This window comes from Eubalaena glacialis, chromosome 3 (assembly GCF_028564815.1).
Source record: "Eubalaena glacialis isolate mEubGla1 chromosome 3, mEubGla1.1.hap2.+ XY, whole genome shotgun sequence".
Classification (NCBI taxonomy): domain Eukaryota; kingdom Metazoa; phylum Chordata; class Mammalia; order Artiodactyla; family Balaenidae; genus Eubalaena; species Eubalaena glacialis.
Window position 1 is genome coordinate 152,333,893 of NC_083718.1, and position 13,876 is coordinate 152,347,768.

Genomic DNA, 13,876 nt, shown 5'->3' on the forward strand with positions numbered 1-13,876 from the left:
CCCCCCAGAGAAAAGCTGGGCCCATCACTTGCTGAGCCAGCCACATCTTCTCGTAAGCATTCATCACTGTGACCAGACTCTTGAGGTAAACCCTGTTACCTTTTCCAACTTCTTTTTCTCAGCATGAAGAAATCCAGTCAATAAGCACTGCAGTTACACACTGATAAGCACGTATTCAAAGTAAACAGGCACTGCCCATCCTTTGATCACAATCAGTTTTAAATGCCTAAAATCTGTACCTTATTGATAATGCTGCTTCATTCATATGCAGAGAAAACCAAACTTCCTGTGGAAAGCATCCAAAGATGACTAAATCTTCCAGTGGACAGTTTTCTCAACAAACAAAAATGTAAAAGAAAGTTAGTATCTCTTAAAGTTTCCATAAAAAATTTATGAAATGGTAGATGGTTTCAGTCTATCAGTAACATTAATTAGATGTATCCAGTTATTATCCTGGGCTAATGCCCATTGCTTAGCGTGATAAGGCAAACAAGAACAATGTGGACAATTAAGATGTGCAGGTAAATCCAAACCCCTTTTGTAAAATTTTACTGAAGCCTCTAACAAAAATTTTATGGATCAGGAAATGGGTTGTAAAGGATTCATCTGGATTTTCATCCATGCTAAAGAGCAAGGAAACAGCCAAAGGATAAATGGAAAAGCAAAGTCTGGATACTTGTGTCAGGACAATCAATATCTGAATAAATAATCACCCAGCACTGCTGTTTTTAGCCCCAGAGGCTCTCAGAAAAAGAATTACAAAGTATATTTAAATTAATATTCCCCAGATACATGTGCCTCATCCATTTACTAACTTCTATATGTCATTTTAATATAAATGTTAATGTGTTACAATGTAACTCTTAGGAGCTTCTAAAAAAAGGATGTATGTTATTTTTCTCTAGTTAAAAATAGTACTTTATGTGAATAGAGAACTAACAAATAGTCCAGTTAACTTTCCCTAAATACATAAAATGAACTTACTACATCTTTCAAACCACTCAGAAAAAGTACTGCTTTAAGGTGTTTTATATAATGTAATCAAGCTTTTACAGTTATTCCTCCCATTAAACCCTTATGTTTCACTTGAATTACTACAAACTAAAGTCCTCTCTAAATCTGAATTATGAGCATTAAACCACTGCCTGGCCATAAGCAAACACCTATTCTGACAATACAGAACTGAGAAAAAATTCTTTCAGAGACCATTCCTTGATAGCTCTTAGGTAAATCACCTAACAGTGGGTCAATCAGTAATGACATTAAATGCAAAGATGGAAATTTTGTAGTTGGACATTTTTACTCCACACTTTTTAATTTAATGATGGCAAAATACTTAGAAAGTGGGACCAAGGGGGAAGAAATTATAAGGAATTCAGCTATGTCCTCAAAAGGAATAATATAATGCAGTCAGAATAAGACTGCATAGGACGCTGATGGCTCTCATGCCCATGCCTCACATGATGGGGACATCCGAACCAGGCCTGTGTCTTAGGGAAGTCTAGTTGAGTGTAAGACTAGAACAGGGGAGCTACACAGGGTGTAGAAGGAGGGGTTACAAACTATCTTCACTAACTTTTTCCATACCCAGTAAAAGAATAGATGATCTTTAAATTCAGCTGGGTAAATTTAGTATTACTTCAGGAGATACTAACCAAAATCCACCTTTTCTCATGTCCACCAATTTCAAAATTAAAGGCTTAAAAAATTAGCTGATTAGCTCTGATGCATTTAACATGCAAGTGTCATCAGCTGACTCTGAGAAACTGATTGCTAGCCAATGCCTTTGTAAGCAAACATGGCCACCAATTGCCTACATTTCCGAATTATGCCAAAGAAACTTACCTTCTTTCCTGTTTGCCATTTTCAGTCTCAGGACCATAGGCAGTTCTGCTTTGGACTCTTTTATTGTTATTCCTTTTTTAAAATGCATGCTTCCTTAAGAAGGAGCTTTGTTCACAGAAAATTTGTTACCTCAATGCTCACTATACTCTGTTTTATATTACACAGACACCGAAAGTAGTTGGAGAGTCTTCTAATACCTGAGATGTCTTAAAAAGAACACTCATAGCATTTAAAAGGTTTGTGTGAACCAAACTACAAGTATCTTAAAGTTTTTCAAATTGTTCGGTTTACATTTAAAAGAGTAAGATTCTTTTATTTTTTCCTGGTCAGGCTTTCCAGACATCTCAAATCCTACAGCCAAGCCTGAACATATCTTGCCCAAATCCAAATATGTTGTACCTATTATTTGGCTTAAGAAAATTTAGAAACTATCAAGCTTCTAAATTTATGATTAGATGGTATTAAATGCCAAGCCATAAAAAATACTTCCCCCAAAGTATATACACCTAGAAATTTTTAAGTAATTAAATTTATACATGTGTGTTTTAAAGAAAGGATTAGAATATTCTTATGTAATCAATTATAACTTTAGCCCTTTACAACTGTATTATAACTTTATTTAACTTGGTAAAAGCCAAAACTGATGGTTCTTAACATGGTACGTGGAGATCAAAATTAAAGAATACAAAATACCTTAAAAAAAAAATAGCGTTCAGCTCAATCCTGGTTCCTTCAATATTACTGCCAAACTTCTGTGAAAGAAGCCTTGTAATAAAGACTAACAGCAACATAGAAGATGATTTAAAAAAAAGTTCATTTACCGATTTTAACAATCTAGAAAAAAAGAAAGTGACTATAATACTTGATGACAGACATCATGTTTAAGTAGAAAACACAAAGATAAAAAAAGTAATACCGCTGAAAATATTGCACAACTTCAGGTGTTTCCTCCAAATTTGCTTTATGTAATTGGATATAAATTAATGAACAAAAACTTAAGCAAGATACATGTAACAATTTAACAGAACCTGATAATCTAATTTCTTTCAATTTTTCTCAAATTCATCATGGGGCTCATAAGAAAATTAACCAACATGGATACTGCTACAGTTGAATGTCAAATCTTTAAGTGCTTATGACATACTAAATTCTTCTATAATGCAATTATGAAGAACCCTTCGAGAGACTTGTGTTTTGTATGTAAAAAAGTGTTAAAGTCAAATATTCAACTCAATATAAAATAAAAAGAAACATTTCTGATTTGTTGGGTTGAGATTGCTTCTCCTTTTGCTAATGAATGATTTTTTAGCTGTAATATCACTGAGTTGAACAAATATGTCACCTTCGAGTACATAAAGAAAAATAAACACATGCTAAATGGATAAAACATTACAACTACATCTTTACTAGACCATCTCTACCTCTAACACTTCAGAAGCTTAGAGATTCAGTGTTCTTATATTAACTGCAAGAAAAAGATAAAAGAGAAATTCCTTCTTTTTTGAGATCACAACTATGAAGTCATGTGGTTATACAAATTCTGCATTTGTGTGCAAAACATGAAACACATTTATCTTAATTCTCCCTGCTTAGAATTGTCAGTCAACTAGCAGGACTGTCCTTCCAAGAAACAGAAACAGAGATGTGTTTTATATAACTTCAGTAACCTCAGCACTACAATAAGAAGAGATGCAGTATCCTTTTGCTATGTTCAAGACAACAGGGAAGGAGGTCACAGGAAAGAATAAATCAAAATTGTTACAACTGAGAAACTTTTCTCAGTTTAACCATGGTGCCACTTTCATTTTTACATAAACATGGTGGCATAATTCAAGCTCAATAAATCAGAATTCTTAATATTTAAAATTTACCTTGACTTTTAATTATCACCATATTAACAACCAAAATAATTAGGTGAAACACATAAGAAAGGGTAATATTAAACCCCACTTTACTAGAGTTGGTTTCTTGACACATTAACTCATTTTTTTGTAGAAAAGGGATAGTGCATCTCAGTTTGCTTACAAGCTAGGAGATCACTTTGAATTCTGCATTTCCTAACTGCAAACAGATATAGCACTTATAACAGGTTATAAATAAACTGGTTTTCAAGCATAGAGCCAGCCCCAACGATAATAATACACTATTTAAAAAGACCTAAGGCAATGAATTCCATTTCCAATGGAAAAAAAGAACTGTGCAAACAAGCTTAAAACTACTTTTTTTGTGCCAGTGTTATAAAATGTAGCTTTTAATAAAACCTTGACCCAAATGCCAGCAACTTGAGAAAAGAATTTGGGTGGGGGGAAGAAGAAAGTTATTTCATTTAGGAAAAACAACCACTATCTTTTTCCTAATCTTCAACATACACAATTTAAACATATACAGCTGCTGTATAACACTTTACACAATTCCTATGTACTGGAGCAATAACAAGATCTAAATACAATTATATTTTTGAACACTGGGTCAAGGCTTTACATAAAAATACCTTCCTACTTTTCCCCCTAAGTTTCTAAAATATCACATACTTTTTTTCCCCAACATCTGCAGCCATTCAGGAATTTTTAGGAAACTTTTGTGCATGATCTTAATTCCTAATCCCTGGCTCTTTGGGCTCAGTGACAAAAGATCAAAACCACCAAAAATGATGGTTCACTTGAAGTCAGATGAGAGACCCTGGCTCAATTAGTCTCGTAGGACGAAAGCAGTGCTGCATCAACTGGCTCCATGCAGGAGGGGCACGTGAAGGATCTCATCAACCAGTCGTCTATACAGTCCAGGTGATAGATGTGCATGCACGGCAGAAATCGAATTGGGTCCCCATAAACAAAGTCCATCATACAGATCACACACCTGTTGAGGGTGAGGGAGAGAAATAAGAAAGCATTTTTAGAGACGTGATCCATCTAGAATACTCTTTAAAATCCCCATTACAAAGACAGTGTTAACATGAACAGATGAAAATGGCTTGCCTGTCATCCTACCACCTAAGCATCCAGATTGAATTTTTTCCTAATAAGTGTTATACAGCCACAATCTCTTATTTCAATCACCTGGGAATTTGAAGAGTTTGAGAGCAATCAACAGGGCGAAGAGAAAGGTATCACACAGGGATCAAGTCCACTGCTAGAACTTTACTTGTAAAACAGCTACATATTACAGAAGAAACCTTAAGGAGAATGTGAAGCTTTAGTACGTAGAAAACCATGTTAGATTAATTTTATTTGAACTGCTTTTTTAGTGTAAGCCCAGATAGTTTTCACTTTAATAACTGTATCTAAATACAGAACCACTAATTTCAGCCTACTTACTGGGCTGCTACAGGCTAAAGTTCTCTTCAATAACCCCCGTTTCAAGCTCACTGCACTCTTCTACAGGTTCAAGAAGCAACCCAATTCGGCAGTCAATATTCTAGATAGGTTATAATCTTAAGTACTAGCCCTAAATGGTTCTACAGCTCAAACAGCCAAACACAACATAGTAAATTACTTTATGTCTGTGTTAGTAAAGACCATTCTCAACCTAAAAGAAGAATGGCTGTCCTCATTAGGGATTCTCAGACAATAATGAGCTCTGAGGACAAAATCTCCCTTATATTTAACTCATCAGGCTTAGTACAATTATTCTACAAGTTAAGAAATGGAAAAGATTTTCCTCATATCACTAAAACCCTTAGCAAACCATTTTAATGGCTACATAACCTACCAAAGTATTCCTCTACTGTTATTTTTCACTAAATAAAACTATGGTGACTATCTTTATGCATAAAACTCTAGGGATTGAAGTGAGGTACATATTTTAGGATAGATCTCTAGAATTAACTGTTTCAAAGGGTTTAGGATCTAAAGGTCCTTGACATCCTGCCAAATGGCTTTCCCAATTGATTAGGCCACCAGCAATGCTGGTACTACTTCACAGTTATTACACAGGTAAATCATTTTTAACTGACATTAACTGTCATCCAAGTGGACAGAGGCAACATATAAAATGGTCAGAATTCACACCATCATTTATTTCTTAGCTATTTTTATATGAAAATTCTTCTTAATTGCTACATCTAAACATTTCCTTGCAAGAACTGATTAAACATCTGACTTCCAAAATGCAGGAGAGTATTTTTAAAAATCAGATCTCTGAAGATAGATCTTTGAAATATGTATAAATTAAAACTTACTCCCGGATCTTTTTTTCTGATCCATCTCTTCCAGGGTCATAAACTCCTTTAGGCAGATGCTGTATAAGGCCTATTCTTTGAGCTATCCTAATTTGTTCCTCTTCAGTCAGCTGAGTTGCTAGGCGAGTCTGGCTAGGTGTTGGATGATAGACCGGAACTGGAACTTGTTCCTAAATTTTTTACAATGGAGAAAAGAATTATTTTTTAAAAATTTGTTTTCTGGGGTAGTATTTTCCTTTTGTTTCTTCCTTTTTTGGCTAGGGGAGGGGGCCTTGGGGAGAAGGAGACTGGACAAGTATGCCGTAGCATGAGATTCTGTTTTACCCTGCCTTAACTTCAGCATATCTACCTACGTTTAAAGGATACTGAAACACAGCTTTACAGAAAAACTGGAATGGAATGTTACTTGAAGTATTTCTAAAGGAAAACCATATAACACAGACATATTCATTCCTGATACACAAAAAGATAAATCAATGTAACTAATTAATTAACCAAATGGACTGTATTCAATATTCTGTAGGCCACAACGGAGTTCTGTGGCCTCAGTATATCATTATTTACATTAGAATTGACCATTATAGATTCTTCTTATTTGCAAACTTATTCTTTCTTTCCATACAGACAACAATCTTAAAATTAATTTATTATTTATTTGGAAAGACTGGACATTATTGCAATAAACTTCTGTAAAATTTCTTTTAGGCTTTTGGATACATATTTAGATATGATAATCCAGTGAGCCAAATGAGGCCACCTTCCTTCCACACGGAATACACATCCAAGGACTCAACCAACCATGGATCATGTAGTACTGTAGTATGTATTTGTTGAAAAAAAAAAATCTGTGTATAAGTGGACCCGTGCAGTCCAAACCTGTGTTGTTCAAGGGTCAACTGTATTGCTTTTTTTTCCTACTCACATTTATGAGATAATTTTATTCACACTCTATACAGTCTTTCAACAGATACTTGAGTATCTATTATGTGCTAGGTGATGGGGAGTGAAGAGTAAACAAAATAAAGTTCCTAGATTGATGGAGACTGCTTCTTTAGGTAAGATACTCAGAAAAAATCTCTCTGATGAGACATTTGGGAAGAGACCTCAATGAATACGAGGGAAATAGTGCATCTCTGACCTAATGATTTCATTGTGGCTAAAACCATTTTTGAGGCACCTAATATGGTGTTTCAGACAACATCTCTACTGAATAAACTGAGACATAACACTTTCATTCCATGTATGATGTTTTCATGGGAAAATTTACATTAAATCACAACTACCTATTCACATTACATTAGAAAATGTTATTTTCATTCATCCTGTAGGATCACTCACGATTTCTACAATTTAAGCACTCATTTACAATGTCAGCCAACATTTGCAAGTATGAGATTATGCCTCCAGGAATAATTGCTAAATTTGTGTTAAGCTTTAAAAAAAAAAAATTCTGTGAAATAACCTCCATAAGCATTCAGAACTAGCATCAATTGAAGCTGTTTTGAGCCAATGGCTTCTGCGGTTCAAAATAAAATAATTAAGAATGCACCCATAATTAGAGCCTTCATAAGGGCTTAAGTATAAATATCCTTTTCAAAGAGAAATTTTAGGGGAAAGTCTCAGATACATATAAAGTAGGCTCAAATACTGAAATATTTAATTCAAGGAAAAAGGCACTTCACTACAATGTCTCTTAAAGATACCATTATGTCCCTTTAAATTAGCCTTATTCTTATAAACCCCCTTTTTTTTAAACATATTTTTAAATTTTATTTATTTATTTATTTTTGGCTGTGTTGGGTCTTCGTTTCTGTGCGAGGGCTTTCTCTAGTTGCGGCAAGCGGGGGCCACTCTTCATCACGGTGCGCAGGCCTCTCGCTATCGCGGCCTCTCTTGTTGCCAAGCACAGGCTCCAGACGCGCAGGCTCAGTAATTGTGGCTCACGGGCCTAGTTGCTCCGCGGCATGTGGGATCTTCCCAGACCAGGGCTCGAACCCGTGTCCCTTGCATTGGCAGGCAGATTCTCAACCACTGCGCCACTAGGGAAGCCCAAACCCCTTTTTGACAGTAGTTATTATTGAGTTTCTTGTCAAAGGCAGTTCAACTTAAGACTTTAAATATTTCTTTTCTCTGAGATTCAGAACAAATCTGTAATTAAAGATCTCAAAACACAGTAAATCCTTTATCAAATAATTAAGATTACATTCTCTGGTAAAATGTCAGTAGTTCAAAGTTTCATGTTTTACGAATTTCCACATAAAATCATTAATGGTTACTTTCATACTTCTAGCTCATGATTTAGGAAATAATAACCAAGCATGTGAGTGCTTATCAGAACTATATTCTTCATCGAAGTATTTATTTAGTTCATATTACATGCAAAGAAGATTTATTATTAAGTATGGTTCTTGGATCCAGATAACCTTGGGTTAAAGTCACTTCTCTGCCACTTAACAGAGTGACTGTGTTGAAGTGATTTAACCTATCTGGGTTACCGTACCTTATATGGTTGCTATAAGACTTAAATGAGAAAGATGGTGAACCTTGGAATGGCAGGAACTCAATAAACAGTAGCTATTATAACTATTAACACTGCATTCGAAGACCTATATTTATTACTGCAGCCCAATTAGCTGTTTCCTATGTTTCATGCTTGTCCATCTTACTGGCTTTGTTCTTGCTATCCCCTCTACTTTCCCCTGCAGGTCTCTTGGTCCAAATTCTACCTCATCTAGCAGCTTGTTGACCTAAAGCTTTCCCCAATCCTCCTCCCTACCACACAATATTGACAGACTCTGCCTCTAGCCTCAGCTTAATTACATAGGTGTCTACCTATAAAAGAATTAAGACGATTATACAGAATACAGTAAAACTTTAGTTAACAAGTGCAGTCATCAGGTGAGAAGAGACTGTCAATTCTTCTAGCTTTCAAAGAGGAAGTGAAGTACAAAACTGACTGTATTTCAGGACTTCCCTGGTGGCGCAGTGGTTAAGAATCCGCCTGCCAATGCAGGGGACATGGGTTCGAGCCCTGGTCTGGGAAGATCCCACATGCCGCGGAGCAACTAAGCCCATGCGCCACAACTACTGAGACTGTGCTCTAGAGCCTGCGAGCCACAACTACTGAGCCCGTGTGCCACAAATACTGAAGCCCGCGCGCCTAGAGCCCGTGCTCCGCAACAAGTGAAGCCACTGCAATGAGAAGCCCGTGCACCGCAATGAAGAGTAACCCCTGCTCACCGCAACTAGAGATAGCCCACGCGCAGCAACGAAGATCCAATGCAGCCAAAAATTAATTAACTAATTAAAAACTGCATTTCTTTAGCACAGTATGAAAACTTTCTTTCAGCCCTATATATCTACACCATTGTGACTACAGGCAATTTTTTGCTTTATAAAATTATTTTTTTAACAAGTATTTCCTTTTAAACAAGTCTGTATATATACAAAAATTTTCAGTTTGTAGGTCAAACTCAGAGCATCTTTTACGCACTAGAAAAATAACTTTGTTGACCAGGCTTTATAGTGCATATAAAAGTTACATGACCCTTCTGTTATTAAAGATCATAAAAATGGCTGTTGCACCTCTGGTTTAGAAATTCACCTCTTTAAGGTTTTATACCTAGCAGGCTAACTTTCGATGCAGAAAAGTTTCATAGTTCAGAGTCAAAAAGGCTGTCCCTGATCTGCTACTTATTAGTCATAAGACCTTGACCAAGTTATTTACTTAACCTCTATCAGACTCAGTTTCTCTATGTGTAAAGTACCAGGACTACTGTAAGAATTAAAAGAGACTTGTAACTGCTGTCCCGGTACAGCATGAGACACACATACAAAAAGCTCATTAAATAAATGTTAGCTAAATAAATGTTAGCTACTACAATATTATTCTGTCTCTACTAGTATGTGACTATAGAAAAGCATTCCAACGTTTAAGAAATGGACTGAATTTTCAATTTTGTATGTCAATTATAACTCAATAAAGATGAAAATGAAATACAACAATTTTTTTAAAAAAGAAGAAATGGACTAGACTATGACAAAGGTAAGTAAAACTTGTCAAAAAAGAATCTTAGAAATTCACTTAAGAACAACTCTCTCATTTTACAGGCCCAAGCTTGCCTACATTCACAAAATTACTGACAATGTTGGAATAAGAATTCTGGCCTCCCTTTTAAGCTGGTAATTTCCACTACATCACATGCTTGGTTGCTGGATAGGAAGGAGATTCTCCAAGTTAATGATTTGGACTTTGTCCATTTATACTACATTGAAATGACATTTTAAGAAAGCCATCAAAATAAAGAATTTCTAATAAAGTTATAAAGATTTTTCATCTGCAATAAAGGTTTTATAATTTCAACAACTTCTAAAAGTTGTTAAGAATTTCAAAGAACATCAAATCCATTTTGAAACTGCCCCGTAAAATAGATTCTATTGCTGACAGAAAAATAGAATCCCACACCCCCACTCCTACCTGGGGTACCTTCACAGAATCCTAGGAATCAATAGAACACCGTTTTTAAAACACTGCTATTTATGAATATGGGATTTTCAGTCTGAAAAATTAAATTATAAGATTTGAGTCCCTGATACTTCCTGTAGTAAGTTATTCTAACCCTCTGCTTTCTCTCCAACATCAAATGACTCTGGTTTGCAGACTTGAAGCTAACTACTATTGCCCCTGGCTTTGGTCCTATCTTTCTGGCTTGTCTCTGAATACAAGAAACTCTTCGGCCTCTGTTGTAACCCCTGCCAGCTCAGATTTTCAACCCTTGAATTACGATTTCCAGTCTAGACTACCTTTCATTATTCTCAGTCCCAGACCAACTGACCAGTCTTGATGACCTGCCATCCACATCAAGATATGACTCATACGGAAGTCAGTGGAACAATTCGTATAAGACTGTGGGTAATGAGGTACTCCTTAATCCTTGAACATACCTACTACAAACAAAAAGACCTATACTACAAACAAAAAGACTTTAACTGTCTCTAAGCATGTGCTTTTTAAGAGGCTAGATTTCTTTGGTCTTGTGGTTCACATATGGGTACAGAGAACACAGAAAGCAGAACAGAAAAGGAAAGCTCTACCTTACGAAGAAGCATATTAATAGATAGAAAAACAAAACCCCTTATTCACATTATGGATGTATTTTCTTCTTTGGTATTTTTGTTAAATGAAAGAAACCCTCTAGATATTTTAAGTGAGTCACCATTCTAATTTCAGTTTATATGCAACTTTTCAGAAACCCTCTATAGGGAAGAAAATGACTAAGAACTCCTGATATTTTAAAGATAGCCTCACCCTTCTTACCACACACACCTAGTTTTAATTCCCATCATACTTATTAAAAATGACCTTAAGTATGAATTACTATTTAGTAACTAGAGATCCAATGGTATTTTCTAGGTGGCAAAATGTAAACTTGTTTCTCCTGTCAGCTAGAAGACACTGAATGGAAGATTGGGCGGGGATATAAAAACAGCACTGTTTAAAAGATCTGGACTCTGGGACAGTTCTCAACATTCCCTAACTGATGGCTCACTGTGCCTAAACTCTTTGTGTGAACAGTACGATTTATGCTGAACACCTGCTTTCCCTCTGGGAGTCTAGAATTTTGGTATATGTTAGGCAGTGGCTCAGTACTTTGGGCTTCCCTGGTAGATAACACTTCAAACATGTTGGCACAATTCAGTGCTGGAGAATTAAGCACATTCTGTGTGACTCCACTAGGAGAGAACTCTTAGAAGCCTGTGCCTTTTCTATGGACCTATGCACCTTTTTTTACCAATTTTGATTTGCGGTCTTTTGCAGTAATAAATCATAGCTGTGATTACAATTACATGCTAAGAATTATGAGTCCTCCAATGGAACTGAAGATCATTCTAGATAACGTTAAGAGTGATAGGGGGAATTCCCTGGCGGTCCAGTGGTTAGGGCTCTGCGCTTCCACTGCAGGGGGCTCGGGTTTGGCACTTACCCGCCTCCCCCACCCAAAAAAAGAGTGATGGATAGTGCCTGCATTGACTCCTTTGTTTTCAAGCAGTTTATCTGGTGATGTTCATTAGAAATGCTCCTTTGTGGGCTTCCCTGGCGGTCCAGTGGCTAAGACTCCGCACTTCCACTGCAGAGGGCATGGGTTCGATCCCTGGTCGGGGAACTAAGATCCCGCATGCTGCGTGGCATGGCCACAAAAAAAAAAGAAATGCTCTTTTGTGAAAAATGTGTGTTTTGACAATGGCAGTTACACAGTACCTCTGTTTTATTCCTTTTTTCAAAGCAAATTTGAAGGAACTAATATTTTGAACATTTATTATTTAGCACAGAGAAAAACACCTTTGACCTAGAAGGGTTATATGCTGAACTGTGTCCCCCAAAATTCTTATGCTGAAATTCGAATCCCCAGAACCTCATGATGTGACGGTATATGGAGTCACAAACGTGACTGTTTTTGTCCTGGTCTCTTCTCCTGCCCTATACTCTTCACCAAAACTATGTCCATGTTGACAGCTAAAACTACCACCTAGATATAAATGATTCACAAATTTATATTCCAGTCTAGATCTTGCTTTTAAACTCCAGGCTCTACTTTGACAGTTCTAATTCGATGCCCAAAAATGAACTCCCCTCCAAAACCTGGTCCTCTTCCCTATCTCAGTAAATGACACAACCACCTTTCTAGTTCTGGAAGACAGAAACATCCTTGGTACCTCCCTTCCCTTTACCTTCCCATATTTAATACATCACCGGGTTCTAGTGAATTTATTTTCTATTGAAATGCTGATGGAATCTGTTCATTTCTTTCTATGTCTATTGCCAATACTCCAGTCTAAGTTCCCATTTCTTTCCTGGTGTACAAGATTAGCTAGGAAAATCTCAATTTGTTCTCTACCCAGAAGTTACAGCAATCTTTCCAAAACAAACCCAACCCTATGCCCTCCTCAACATACTTTAAAACTCCTTCAATAGCTTCCCACTGCTCTTAGGATGAAGTCCAAAGTCCTTAACAAGACCTCCAAAGCCCTGCATAGTCTGGTAACCTACCTACCTACCACTCACCCTCTCCTTCCTCATCTAACAACTCACTCACTGCTTTCTAGCCCCACTGCCTTCTTTCAGATCCTTTAAAGAAGCAAGATCTCTCCTAGGTGAAGTCATAGCACCTGCTGTATTCTCTCCATGAAACACTCTCCTCCACCATCACTCTGCTTAAATACCTCTTTTTTTCTTCCTTCTGAGCTCAGTTCAACTTCTATTTTCTCAGAAATCTTCCCTAACTAACCATTCTCCTCTATTATAGGCTCTTATACACCAAGTAACTTTCCTTCATAGCATTTGTCATAGTTGTAATTTTATATTTAGTTATAGTAATTTAAATGTTGTCTTTCCCACCAGACTGTAAGATCAATGATAAGAATTGTGTCTGTTTTTGCTCCTCACTGAATGGATAGATGAATAAATGACCTACTAAAAATGTTATCTACTAATAGCTAAAAACAGTCACCCATTAACTTACTCCCGTGTTCCTTCTCATTTCAGTGTTTCTATACTTATTAAAGTTAGTATACATGCTATAACCCTGGGATTACAGAGTTGTTTGTGCTTTGCTAAGTATATTCTTTAAGAATGACGGATAATAATAGTATCTCCACCAATCCCTCCAAAAAGTGAACCCTAAATATGATTTTGAAGACCTGTGGAAAATAACGTTTACAAATTAATCATTTACAATGTACAAGGGCACTTAGTACAAAATGAATGGGTTTATGAAAATCTAAATCACCAATGTAGTAAATTGCTAATTTATATAAATGCTGGCAACCTTCAAGGGTGGTTCAGTTGGCTGCCCT

General features: G+C 36.3%; 1 protein-coding gene across 1 annotated transcript in view; it reads right to left on the reverse strand.

Moving 5' to 3' along the window:
* Positions 1–2,789: 2,789 nt before the first annotated feature.
* Positions 2,790–13,876, reverse strand: part of RNF11 (ring finger protein 11) — a 32,508-nt gene continuing 21,421 nt past the window's right edge. Inside the window, exons 2-3 of the mRNA XM_061186600.1 lie at positions 6,023–6,192; positions 2,790–4,701 (exon numbers count right to left, since the gene is read on the reverse strand). Coding sequence (XP_061042583.1) covers positions 4,530–4,701; positions 6,023–6,192 — 342 coding nt within the window. The 3' untranslated portion in view covers positions 2,790–4,529. The remainder of the gene's footprint in view (positions 4,702–6,022; positions 6,193–13,876) is intronic.